Source organism: Stenella coeruleoalba, assembly GCF_951394435.1.
Source record: "Stenella coeruleoalba genome assembly, chromosome: 17".
Lineage (NCBI taxonomy): Eukaryota > Metazoa > Chordata > Mammalia > Artiodactyla > Delphinidae > Stenella > Stenella coeruleoalba.
Window position 1 is genome coordinate 44862114 of NC_137163.1, and position 14653 is coordinate 44876766.

Below are 14653 nucleotides of genomic sequence, written 5' to 3' on the forward strand. Positions count from 1 at the left end.
TGTCAAAATGACTCCACTATCCAAGACAATCTACAGATCCAATGCTATCTAGAGATCCAATGCAATCCCTATCAAATTACCAATGGCATTGTTCACAGAACTAGAGCAAAAAAATTTTAATTTGTATGGAAACACAAAAGACTCCAAATAGCCAAAGCAATCTTGAGAAGGAAAAACGGAGCTGGAGGAATCAGGCTCCCTGACTTCAGATTATACTACAAACCTACAGTCATCAAAACAGTATGGTATTGGCACAAAAACAGAAATTAAGATTAATGGAGGTGGATAGAAAGCCCAGAAATAAACTCAGGCACCTATGGTCAATTAATCTATGACAAAGAAGGCAAGAGTATACAATGGGGCAAGGACAGTCTCTTCAGTAAGTGGTGCTGGGAAAACTGTACAGCTACATGTAAAAGAATGAAAGTAGAACATTCTCTAACAACATATGCAAAAATAAACTCAAAATGTATTAAAGACCTAAATGTAAGGCTGTTTACTATGAAACTCTTAGAGGAAAACATAGGCAGAACACTCTCTGACATAAATTGCAGCAATATCTTTATGGATCCACCTCCTAGAGTAATGGAAATAAAATCAAAAATTAAAAAGTGGGACCTATTAAACTTAAAAGTTTTTGCACAGCAAAGGAAACCATAAGCAAAACGAAAAGACAACACACAGAATGGGAGAAAATATTTGCAAATCATACAACCGACAAGGAATAAATCTCCAAAATATACAGACAACTCATGCAGCTCAATATCACAAAAACAAACAACCCAATCAAAAATGGGCAGAAGATCTAAATAGACATTTCTCCAAAGAAGACATACAGATGGCCAAAAGGCACATGAAAAGATGCTCAACATCACTAATTATTAGAGAAATGCAAATCAAAACTACAATGAGGTATCACCTCACACCGGTCAGAATGGCCATCATCAAAAAGTCTACAAACAGTAAATGCTGGAGAGTGTGTGGAGAAAAAGGAACCCTCCTACACTGTTGGTGGGAATGTAAACTGGTACAGCCACTATGGAGAACAGTATGGAAGTTCCTTAAAAAACTAAAAATAGAGCTACCATATGATCTTACAATCCCACTCCTGGGCATATATCCAGAGAAAACCATATTTTAAAAAGATACATGCACCCCAATGTTCATTTCAGCCCTATTTATGATAGTGGAGACATGGAAGCAAACTAAATGTCCATTGATAGATGAATGGATAAAGAAGATGTGGTGTATATATATATATATATATATATATATATATATATATATATATATACACATACACACACACACACACACAAAATGAAGTATTACTCAACCATAAAAAAGAATAAAATAATGCCATTTCAGCAAAATGGATAGACCTAGAAATTATCATGCAAAGTGAAGTAAGCTAAACAAAGACAAATATCATATGACATTGCTTATATATGGAATCTAAAAGAAAAAAAAGACACAGATGAACTTAATTCCAAAATAGAAAGAGACTCACAGACATAGAAAACAAATTTATGGTTACCAAAGGGGAAAGATGGGTGGGAGGAGGGATAAATTAGGAGGCTGGGATTAACCTTACTACTATGTATTAATATAACACTACTATGTATAAAACAGATAACCAACAAGGATCTACAATGTAGCACAGGGAACTATACACAGTATTATGTATAAACTATATGTGAAAAGAATCTGAAAAAGAATATATATAGGGCTTCCCTGGTGGCGCAGTGGTTGGGAGTCCGCCTGCCAATGCAGGGGACACAGGTTCGTGCCCCGGTTCAGGAGGATCCCACGTGCCGCCGAGCGGCTGGGCCTGTGAGCCATGGCCGCTGAGCCTGCATGTCCGGAGCCTGTGCTCCACAAGGGGAGGGGCCACAGCAGTGAGAGGCCCGCATACCGCAAAAAAAAAAAAAAAAGAATATATATATATATACATATATGTGTATAACTGAACGATACTGTCAATCAACTATACTTCAATAAATTTTTTTTTAATTTAAAACAAATCATTACAGTCAGGACTTTCACTCGTGCGCTCCCACATATTGAACTCCTTGATGAATCACTTCTCCCAGTAGGGTCATTGTTAGGGTATGAGGTGTTTGTTGTATGCTTGTTTGCTTGTTTGTTTAATGAATCACTCTTATTAGACTTTTCTTTGACTTTCAAGCTGGCAGATGTGAAGGAAGAGTTTGCAAGTTTGCCTATGCCTGAAAGCAAACATGAATCTAGAGCTCTCTGAGAACCCTCCTCTGTAATAAGCTATCTGATTCTCAGTTTCACTAATTTTCACCAAAATGTTTGAGAAATAGTGAGGCATTACGAAATGAAAATCAGCCTTATGCCAGTAATCCTAGTTTACAGCACCCAGTCCTTAATCTTGTCATCTTTATTTGTGTCTCATATCCCTTATTAGAAGATCAGAGGGACTGTGGCATCCAGTGGGGGGGCCAGTGAAACTTGACTAAGTAGCTCTTGTCAAAGGACAGCCTTGTTATTAATACACAGGAAACAGAATCTGGCCTCTCGATGGTACTCTGAAAGTTTCTGTCTTCAAAAAATATTCCTACTTACCAGAACCTTTGTTTCACCCCTCTACTTGAGGTCATATTCTTACATTTTAACTGAATAAACCAAACTTTGGGTAACCAAATTAAAAGACTCTTAGAAATTCTTATTTAATCTAATAACATTAGTTATATAATGATCCAATGAAAGCTTCAAAATATTTCTAAACACACATATACAACAACTGTTCTTAGACCAGGGGTTTTAATGCCAGCATTATTTTCTTGAAGTAGATTAGTCATTCAAAGAGTCATAATTCTTTCATATTACCAAGAAAATTAGTGCATTAAGTCAAGAAAACTAGTGCATTGGGAAATCAGAATATCATATTCAAGCTCTTTGCAAATTCAGGTTATAATTATATTTATATATTTGTAGACTGAAGTACATATATATGTGCCATATACAGTAAAGTGAAAAGATCACCAAATTTGGAGTCAGATAAACCTGAGTTCAAAATTCTGCTGTTAACATACAATATAACCCAGAAAATTATTTAAACTCTCTGAGCTTCACCTAAAAAAAGGAGAAATATTAAAAATAGCTAAAAATATTGTACAATTACTACTATATGCAAGATCAAGACTAAGAGTTTTAGAGGCATAAGAGAAATAATATTACCCCTCTTTCACAGATGAGGAAACTGAGGCAAGGGGAAGTTGAGTAACTTGCTCAAAGTCATAAAACTAAAACCTGTGTTCTTACCACCGATCTAAACTGGCTATTCTGTAGACTTTTCATAATAACTGAAGACAATATATACAAAGCATCTAGTGTAGGGTGTAGCCCATAATATATCCTCAATAAATTTTACAAATACTATTGATTAATAAACAACAGATAAACAATAACAGTGCTTAGTTTGATTAACTGATATATATGATTAAGTTTCTTCAGTTTTCAAGGTCAAATTGTTGGTAATGCACTTCTTACAAATAAAGTTACAAATATTTATTGAGCACCTATGTTGTGACAGGCATTTGGCTCACCACTGTGGGCCTAGTGCTATGTGTAATAGGCATGGTCTCTACCCTCACAGATTTACAATGTACAGGTTATTGGAGTGGTCTAAAGGCCACTGAGGAGAACTATAATGATCTCTTAAAGAGATCATTCATTACATTGGGATCAAAAGTGTCATTCATACAGCCTGCCTATTTGCTGACCAAGAAAGGCAGATCAAGGATGGCAGCAGATCTTAGCAAATGCACATCTACAAGAGGAATTAGATGATATTTTTCATTACAATGAGCCTTTTTATTTTGCCCTTTGAGAATGTTAAAAAAATTCTTTTTGTATATTTTACAAATGCCCATGTTATCATTTCCATTTTCATTCGACCTGCATAGAAGTAAGTTTTGCATTTCTGTGTTTAATTTTAGGCTCTTTAGATCAAAGCACTTGTGTCTCTGTTATACAATACTATTTTAAGGTCTATCTTTATGTCTAGGACCCTAGTCTATGATTTAAAAACAACAACCAACCCCCCGCCAAGATCTCTCTAATCATGTATTATTTTTTTCCAATTTCTCCAGAAGCTTCCCTTTCATGTGAGATAGATTCCAAAATTAAATCTGTACTGTGGCATGCTATCTATCATACTGCTTATAGTCCCTTATTCCCTGTGTTATTCCATCACCAATTATGCAGTCCATAAGGTATTCTATCATGTGAGAAGTACATGTAGCACCTGTTTATTTGCCAATACAGAATGTGATGAGCACATGGTACAGAAAGATTTTTTATGCTAATATCCTCTCATTTACATTAGATTATCCCTATCCTTTTCCTGTTTTTCAATTCTGCTTGTATGGTAAATAGTCTGCTTTTCCAACTAAACTCCACTGAAATAAAAATGACTAGAATGTCACCAAGTGTCTCCAAAGCACCACAACACAAAAACAACTCAGGCTTTCAGTAGTATACTGATCACATTAATCCTAATAATACCAGAAAAATGAGCAGGTATAAATTCTTACTATATGTTATGCACTGCCCTGGGAAATTTTCATATGTTATCTCATTTATTGTTTAAAACTCCATGACATAGGTAGATGTCATTATCTCTATTTTGTAGATGAGAAAGCTGAGGGTACAGAGTTTGTTACTTACCCAAAGTCACACAGCTACTAGGTGGCATAGCTGTGATTTAAACCCATACCTGCCTGACCCTGTCCTCCCCTCACTTTACACTGAGAATGAGGGAGAAGAGTAAGTGGGATGAAAGGCAGAGGGAAGAGTGGACAGCAGGAAGGGAGATGGATAATGGAGTAGAATGTACTTTATTATTAATTCATTAAACAAATATCCATTGAGCACCTAGTATTGCCTAGGCATAGTGTCTACTCATAAGACAAGTTCCTTACCATAGAAAGGCATGTTTGGTTTACAGAAGTAGAATCACCAACAAACAATTTTAGTCCTCACAAAGGGCAATAATCAATACATGCCAAAGTATGGAGAGAGAGGGTGGGGCTCTCTCTGGTGGAGTTGATGAGTGCTTCCCAGATAAAGTGCCTTTGACCAGGAATGTAAGAAATACCTCAGAGTTCTCAAGCTGACTAAGGGTTGAAAGGCCAGAGCAGGTGGAGATGAAAGCAGGGACAACACCACAGAAGTGTGGCACGTGGAGCCCCAAGTGCTTCAGAGGGCTGCAGAGGAGGATGCATGGTGAAGATTGTGGGAACAAGAGCAGAAGGACAGGTAGCTTTGACAACACATTGGGATTGGGCACTAGGAAAGGGAACAAGAAGGGTAGAGGTATCATATGGGGGGGATGAGACAGGTGAGGAAACATGGAACTGAATGGGACCACATGGGGTTGCCAGTGCCAATGACCACTCTACATGGCATAACATATGAAATTATGTTAAATTGTGTGCATAACCCATATCATGGGTTATGATAGTGGGCTGCCAAGGAGGTAAGTTTTGATGGAAAGAAAAGTGATAGGTACAAAGGTAATACTGACCCTCTATCAGAGCACTGGGGTCCAAGGAAAGGAAAGTGTAGCCTCGAGAGAATTAGGATCTTAGGTAGAGAGGGAGACAAGGTATTTCTGAGTTGAAAATGGCTGCCAAAGTAGAGGCAGGTAGCATGGAGACAAATGGACTACTCAGTTGTGCTTTCAGCATCACTGGAGCTAGATATCAAGCATAGGCCAATGAGTAGAATGAGGAGACAAGATGATAGCATCATTATGTCTGTCTTAAAAATTAATCAAGTGGTTCAAGTGAAAAAAAAAAACCCCTTTGACTGCAACATAGTTTGAGAAAACATTTAATTGGGTAGGCACAATTAAATATTATCAGGATTTGGGGCACTATTTTATTGCTCCTTAGATTTATATCTTTTCTGTTGTGTGGCAAGGTGTTGAGTGCCAGTCAAGCTTTCCTTGATCTGGCAGCTTAATGGGCAACTAGACTACAACACATGTCTGTCAGATCTAGATTCTGCCTGTAATTTCTCCCCATATATAAGAACTGGATTCAAGAAAAGGACTTTTTGAACCCTAAATTTGTCAAGAAACTCTTGTCAAGAGTATAGCTCTGTTATGTACTTATACTACAGCAGCAGAATAAATTCAATAATCTCTGATTTGGTATTCTGTGGAACAAAATTTATAGTGGAATGAAGGATTCAAAAGATATTGTTTATGACAGCTTATAATTGGACTTTGTGCAGGCGTCATTTCAACTTTAGTTCTTTTGACAAAACAATTTTTCCTTCTGGTTTCTGCTACTTGTCTGCCTCTATAGATTATCACTCACAGTGCATACAATTCGACTAGGAGAGCTATGCTCAAGAGCCATGGAGTAGAGATAAGTCTGTAATACATAGTTCCAGGTAACCATCTTAGAGTGTATTAGCCCCAAGTCCACTATAAAATTCAATGTTGAGAGCCTGGACTTTGGTGTCACACAGACTAAAGTTCAAGTCTCAGATCTATATTTGATAACTCTAAGAAACAATGAATGCAAAGCACTTACCCCAGTAGATACTCAACAAATAGAAGCTATTATTACTTTAAAATTAGTTTAAAGCACAACACAAAAGGGAAAGCTAGAGCCCAAGTATGATGGCTCCTCACTTCAAAGGCATAAATTCCATCTTCCTGTCAAATGCAGATACCTCTGTCAACTTCTGATGAACTCGCCTAAACTGGAGCCATGAACTCTTCTTAAACTCTTACTGGTACAAGAAACTGACATTTTATGTGTCAATTTCTTGTGTTCCCCTCTCTCTTCCATATTATTCTATATAAAGTGATCTAAACAGTAAGAGATTAATAAGTAAAAACTGTAGACTTTTGCTCTTACCATTTTTGTCTGCTCTCCTCAGTATCTGGAAAAGAAAAAGTAAACATTTTATCACCATTTTTGTAAGTATTGCAGGAAACATTATACTCCCACATAATTTACCATTATTAAATGAAAGAAATTCCAATTTAAAATAAAGTTTTCCTAGTTGAAATATTTCTTTACAATAGTAAAAAATTAAAAATATCCTAATGTCCATAAACAAGTGAATGGACAAACAAGTCATGGTGTATCCATACAATGAATACTCCTGAGCAATAAAAAGGAATGAGCTCTTGATGCATACAATAACTTGGATAGATCTCAAAGTAATTATGCTGAGTAAAAAACCTAGACACAAAAGAAGATATATTATTCCATTTATATAAAATTCTAGAAAATACAAATAGTAACAGAAAGCAGATTAAGGGTTGTGTAGGAATGCAAGGGCAGAGAGGGCTGGATTGCAAGAGGGCATGAGGAAACTTTTTAGGATGGTAGATATATTTATTTTCTTGATTGTGGTAAAAGTTTCACATATATATAAATATGTGAAAATGCATCAACCTTTCACTTTAAATATGTGCTATTTAATATAAGTCAATCATATAATAACACGGGGAATAAACAGGAACAAAAATAATAAATTGTGGATAAATAAGAGCTCTTGCGTCTATAGTATATCTTACTTTTATGAGTTAATTTATTATCTGAGACTATCTTAAATTGTCTTTGATAAATATGAACTGCTTGACCATCCAGTATCTTTAGTAAAGATTTCTAATTTTCTTCTGGGAAACCAATCTTTCCTCCAGTCTTGGACCATGTGTTCCAGGGTTGGGCAGAGTACTCAAGCCTAGTAAACAGAGTGTCATACTCCTCTGGCTACAGTGATTACTCAGGCATTAGCACAATAAAGCCAATGAAGCCATGGATTTCCTTGAGTTGTCAAGAGAGAAACACTTTATCTTCTGTTGACTTTGAACCTAGGAAAATATAGGTAAGGAGCTGCTTTGTTATAATTGTATATGTCACGGGTTGAACTGTATTGCCCCAAAACAAATGTTGAAGTCCTAATCCCTAGTAACTGTGAATGTGACCTTGTTTGGAAATACAGTCTTTGTTGTAATCAAACTAAGACCTTACTGGATTGGACCCTAAATCCAATGGTTGGTGACTTTATAAGGAGAGCAATTCAAAGATGCAGAGACACAAAGAAGAAGGCTATGTGATAACAGGGGCAGATATTGGAGTGATACAGCTGCAAGCCAAGGAATGCCAAGGGCTGATGGTCACCACTAGAAGCTAGGAGACAGGCATGGAACAGATTCTCCCCTAGAGCCTTCAAAGGGAGTATGGTCCTACCCACACCTTGATTTCACCCCTCTAACATCCAGAACTGAGAGAGTAAATTTTGTTGTTTAAACCACCATTTGTTTAGTACTTTATTATAAAAGCCCTAGGAAGTTAATATAATATACAACCTGGAAATAACTAACATTCAAGAAAGGAGTATCCAGAGGCTGAGAGAAACTGGATCTTGATGACACTCTCTGAGCCCCTGATCAAGCCACCCTGAAAAGATGATTTCTGCTTTTCATTACAAGAGTCAATAAATTGTTATTTTTTTAAATCTTAAAATAGTTTGGGTTATTTTTTTCTGTTAACAGCAATCAAATTAGCCCTAAATGATACTGTATACTGCTAGAAAAAAAATCTGGATAATATAATACACAGCTATGTTATACACAGTACCAAAGAAAATGTCCCTTTACCATATTGCAAAGACAATACTCACTGGGAGAAAATATTTGCAAATGATATGACTGATAAAAGATTTATACCAATATATATAAACAGCTCATACAACTCAACATCAAAAAAAAAAAATTAAAAATGGGCAGAAGAGCTGAATAGACATTATTCCAAAGAGGAAATGCAGATGGCCAACAGGCACATGAAAAAATACTCAACATTGTTAATCATCAAGGAAATGCAAATCAAAACTACAATGAGATATCACCGATCAGAATGGCTATTATGCAAAAGGACACAAATAAAAAATACTAGCAAGGATATGGAGAAAAGGGAACACTTGTATACTGTTGGTGGGAATATTAATTGGTGCAGCCACTGTGGAAAATAGTAATGGAGATTTCTCAAAAAACTAAAAGTAGAACTACCATATAACCCAGCAATTCCACTCCTGGGTATATATCTGAAAAAAACAAAAACACTAATTAAAAAAGATACATGCAGCTCAATGTTCATAGAAGCATTATTTACAATCCCCAAGATATGGAAGTGACCTAAGTGTCCACCAACCCCATGCACCAGCAGGCTAGCACCAACCCCAGGACACCCTGGGCCCTGGCCCTGCCCACCAGCAGGCTGACACAAAAAAGGAAGAAGTAAAATTGTCATTGTTCACAGATGACATGATATTATATATAGGAAATCCTAAGTATATCACAAAAAAACTACTAGAACTCATTATGGGTTTGGCAAAGTTCCAGGATACAAAATTAATATATAGAAATCTGTTGCATATCTATACACTAACAGTGAACTATCTAAAAGAGAAGGTAAGAAAACAGTCCCATTTACAATGACATCAAAAAGAATAAATTACCTAGGAATAAACCTAAGGAGGTAAGAAACCTGTACTCAGAAAACTATAAAACACTGATAAAAGAAATTGAGGACAACATAAACAAATGAAAAGATATACCATGTTTATGGATTAGAAAATTAATATTGTTAAAATGTTAACAATTAATATTAACAATATTAACAATTAATATTGTTAAAACCAAAGGTAATCTACAGATTCAGTGTAATCCCTATCAAAATACCAATGGCATTCACGGAACTAGAAACAATAATTCTAAAATTTGTATGGAAACATAAAAGACCACAAATAACCAAAACAATCTTGAGAAAGAACAAAGCTGGAGGTATCATGCTTCCTGATTTTAAACTATACTGCAAAGGCACAGTAATCAAAACAGTATTGTACTGGCACAAAAACAAACACATAGATCAATGGAAAGAATAGAGTCTAGAAATAAACCCACACTTATATGGCCAATTAATCTACCACAAAGGAGGCAAGAATATATATGAGGAAAAAGCCTATTCAATAAATGGTGTTGAAGGGAATTCCCTGGTGGTCTAGTGGTTAAAACTCAGTTCTTTCACTTCTGGGGCCCGGGTTTGATCCCTGGTCAGGGAAATAAGATCCCACAAGCTGCATGATGCGGCCAAAAAAAAAAAAAAATAGTGTTGAGAAAACTGAACAGCTACATACAAAAGAATCAAACTGGACTATTCTTTCATATCATGCACAAAAATAAATTCAAAATGAATTAAAGGCTTAAATGTAAGACTGAAACTATATAAATTCTAGAAGATAATATAGGCAGTACACACTTTAACATCACTATTAGTAATATTTTTTTGAATATGTCTACTCAGTAAAGGGAAACAAAAGCAAAAGTAAACAAATGGTACTACACACTTAAAAGCTTTTGCACTGTGAAGGAAACTATCGACAAAACAAAAGCTCCATCTACTGAATGGGAGAAGATATTTGCAAATGACATATCTGATAAGGGGTTAATATGCAAAATATACAAGGAAGTTGTACAACTCAACACCAAAAAACCAATTACCCAATTAAAAACTGGGCAGGAGATCTTAATAGACTTTTTTCCGAGGAAGACATATAGATGATCAACAGGCACATGGAAAGATGCTTAACATCACTCATCATCAGGGAAATGCAAATCAATACCACCATGAAATATCACCTCACACCTGTTAGGATGGCTATTATCAAAAAAGACAACAAATACAAGTATTGGAGAGGATGTGGAGAAAAGGGAACCCTCATGCACTATTGGTGACAATGTAAATTGGTGCAGCCACTATGGAAAACAGTATGAAGATTCCTCAAAAAATTAAAAATAGAACTATCGTATGATCCAGAAATTCTACTCCTGTGTATTTATCTGAAGAAAAAGAAAACACTAATTAGAAAAGATATATGCCCCCTTATGTTCATTGCAGCATTATTTACAATAGCCAACATGTGGAACCAACCTAAGTGGCCATTAATAGATGAATAGATAAAGAAGAAGTAGTATATATATGCAATATAAAAACATATGCCATAAAAAAAGAATGAAATCTTGCCATTTGTGACAAGTGGATGGACCTAGAGGGTATTATGCTAAGTGAAATATGTCAGGCAGAGAAAGATTAATGCTGTATGATATCACTTATATGTAGAATCTATAAAACAAAACGATCAATCATAACAAAAGAGAAACAGTTATAGATACAGAGAACAAAAAGGTGATTGACAGAGGAGAGAGGGGTGGGGGAAAGAAAAATAACTAAGGGAGTTTAAGAGGTACAAACGTTCAGTTGCAAAATAAATGAGTCACAGGTATGAAATCTACAATGTGGGGAAATAGTCAATAACTATGTAATATCTTTGTATGACAGATCTTAACTAGACTTATCATGGTGATCATTTTGAAATGTATGGAAATGTCAGTTCACTGTGTTGTTAAATAGGAACTAACATAGTGGTATAAGTCAACTATATTAAAAAACAGACAAACAAACAAATTCATAGAAAAAGAGGTCACATTTGTGGTCACCAGAGGCAGGGGTGGAGGAGAAGAAATTGGAAGAGGTGGTCAAAAGGTACAAATTTCCAGTTATAAGATACATAAGTACTAGGAATATGATGAACAACATGATAAATATAATCAACATGTTATATGTGAAAGTTGTTAAAAGAGTAAATCCTAAGAGTTTTCATCACAAGGAAAAATTTCTTTCTATTTTTAAAATTTTGTATCTATACGAGATGATGGATGTTCACTAAACTTATTGAGGTAATCATTTCATGATGTACGTAAGTGCACATTATGGATATATTAAGGTGTACATTATGCTGTACACCTTAAACTTATATAGTGCTGTAAGTCAATAATATCTCAATAAAACTGGAAGAAAAATAAATAAATAATAAATAAATTAATTAAATAAATTAAATACACTTTTTTCCAGAAAAATAAAAAAGTCTTAGGGAAGCACTTGTTATCCTTTGGGGACAGGCTGAAGATCAGCTCAGAATGAATGGAAGCCCCTCTTTCTCTCTCTGAATCAACTTCATGGCAGTTTAGCCATCAAACTTATAACTGAGATGATTTTCAGGGGTCCTGACTCTCTGGCCCTGAGGATTTCCTTCTCTGGTGTGCTGTGTGCCTCCTCCTTCTACCTGCTTAGTTCCTCAGAGGCTTTTTTGCCTTGAATGGCAAGACTTAAAAGGAATAATATCAGCCAGTTTAACCATTAGCACCAATAACATCATCTGATTGACCCAAACTAAGCAGAGATGAGTGCTCATTAGTATTGTTAATACCTCATTAAGAATGAGGTATTAACAACCTTATTGAGTGGAAGAAATTGGAATCCCACATGTGTATTGGTGGGAAGAAGATGGCCTGCCCAGAATGCCTGTATCCCCAATTGCAGTTGCATGGTGATTAGAAGAGAAGGCTGCTAGGTTCAACAAAGTTGAACCTTATCTATATTTTTGCCTTACACTAGGTTTAATTATTGATAGGGGTTTCTCTCCCAATTAAAAAATTCAAGCTAATCCATTCAAAATAAACTTGGGAGGGCTCCTTGCCTCCTCTCCCTTATATTCATCATTTCTGCTTCACCATCATGATACTAATAATTTGGTTTCCTCATATTTTCATTGCTCTACAAATAAATAAATGTATTTGGCCTCTGGCCCCCCCACCTTGATTTTAATAAGAAATGATAACTCAGAGAAGGTTAGAGGAAAGAGCACGAATCACTCTTCAATGCCCTTTGCCCATCTTTTATCATGCCAGAATTGTCCCCACTGAGCCAGAAACTACCTCAGGGGACAGCATGAATGTGACAACTGAGGCGCTGAGAGAGCTGGGTGCCCCGCAGGAAACTGAGGGATAGGAAAACCACAAAACCTAAAGGCAGAGAAAAGAGCTGAACAAAAGGGTGAGAAATATAGAGACCAGCAGGAAGGAGAGTAAAGCAAAATCGAGAAACAAATAAGAAATAAAACTGCTATAGAGATAGAAACCATAGCATGAAGGCAGAAAAATATCAGAGAAAGGGAAATAAAGAATGAACAAAACTGATCAACAGCAGAGAAATGGAGGAAGAGAATCAATACCGAAACCAGGGAGAGGACCAAAAGAAGAACAGCTAAATGCTTGAACTGATGAAGATAATGACAGTAATTACAACTTGGAGAGGTACAGAAGGCCAATAACAGAGCAGGAAAATGGAAAAATAGGATATGGCAGTGAAAAAAGGATCATTATGAAAGAGATCTTGGCCACCGCTGGTAAAAATGAAAAACAAATATGTTTTCAAAGTGTTTTCTAGGGGGCTGGAGGAGGAGGTGAGGCATTGCCACTTCTACCGATTCCCTTGGTCACCACAGAGAATCTGCGAGGTGGGTGCTGCAAACAGAGCACACTAGAGATGAGTTGGGACAACTCCCCCCACCCCTATGGAGACCGTTGTATTTACAAACCTAGTCCCTATTGGAATCCAGGCTGTTGAGAAATTTAACTTTGGGAATTTATTAAGGGTTGTTAAGCCCCAGGTTTTAGGTCTGGGACAGCCGTTTTTACAAGTTGAGTGGTGGTCATTTCTCCAGCATTTAACTGGGTGGTTTACCAGGGAGAGAGGGAAGCGAAGTAGAAGGTAGTTCTCTCCGGTGTTCTGGGGGCAAAACACTGGCTGATCAGCTCCTGGGCCGACACGCCTCCTCCCGAGTAAGAAAAAAGACGATGGCGGTGGGTGGGGGCGGGGAGGGGCACTGATCTAACACCTTCCCTCTGTACTTACTTCGAGGAAGATCGACATGCCCTTTGACAGCTGCAGCTCAGAGCTGAGCTCTTCCGAGGAGTTGTTGGAGGACGGCGACGTCTCCCGGGAATCCTCCATTCTTGGGAGCCCTGATGGCCGGGAGCGGGAGTGGAGCTCGGCGGCTGCACAGACTCAGGCAAAGGATGCCGCACTGCCGTCTCTGCCCCGCCTGCTGCTGGGCTCGGGATCCGGAGCTGGTGTTCGCTTCCCGGCGAGCCTCACTCCTGTCTCTCTCTGGCTCGCTCTCCCCCTCCTTACCTCTGTCCCCCAGCGCTCCCACGCGCTCTGACTCGCGCCTCCCCCACTTCCCTTGGCTGCAGCGACTGGATCAGTCTCATCCCTGCACGTAGCAAAGCGCTGCTCCACTTTGTGGGGGAGTGGACTATGACCGTCCCCCGCTTCCTGCGCCGCCCTTGGCCTTGGCTGAATGTAACACTGAGGTATCTGCCCACTCCATAACAGTCCCACATGCAGCGAGAAAGGAGGTAGCCCAGACAGAGAGGGGGAACAGATGGAAAGGTGTCTTGAGAAGCAAGAGCACAAAGTAAGGACGACCCTAAGCTCACCCCGGGTAGAAACCGTATGAGTTGAGAGATTCCAAGAGGTTTTGCCAACTTTGCTTTTGAACAAGTGCACCTGTCTTTCCTACCCTCCCTAAAGACCGGTAAATGGATACCACCAACCAAAGAGGGGCTGGATTAGTGTGAGGATAAAATCACACATTTTTGGAATCTTGGATGCCCAGGTTCAGAACCTGCCCTGGTTAATTTGTCATTTTGTGATCTAGCAAGTTACTAAATCATTTAGCCTCGGTTTTCCTC

General features: G+C 37.5%; 1 protein-coding gene across 2 annotated transcripts in view; it reads right to left on the minus strand.

The window, feature by feature from the left end:
* NECAB1 (N-terminal EF-hand calcium binding protein 1) overlaps positions 1-14130 on the minus strand; it is a 279489-nt gene extending 265359 nt beyond the window's left edge. For both annotated transcript variants that reach the window (XM_079901334.1, XM_079901335.1), the window contains exons 1-2: positions 13812-14130; positions 6906-6930 (exon numbers count right to left, since the gene is read on the minus strand). In XM_079901334.1, coding sequence (XP_079757460.1) covers positions 6906-6930; positions 13812-13910 — 124 coding nt within the window. In that variant the 5' untranslated portion in view covers positions 13911-14130. The remainder of the gene's footprint in view (positions 1-6905; positions 6931-13811) is intronic.
* Positions 14131-14653: the final 523 nt, after the last annotated feature.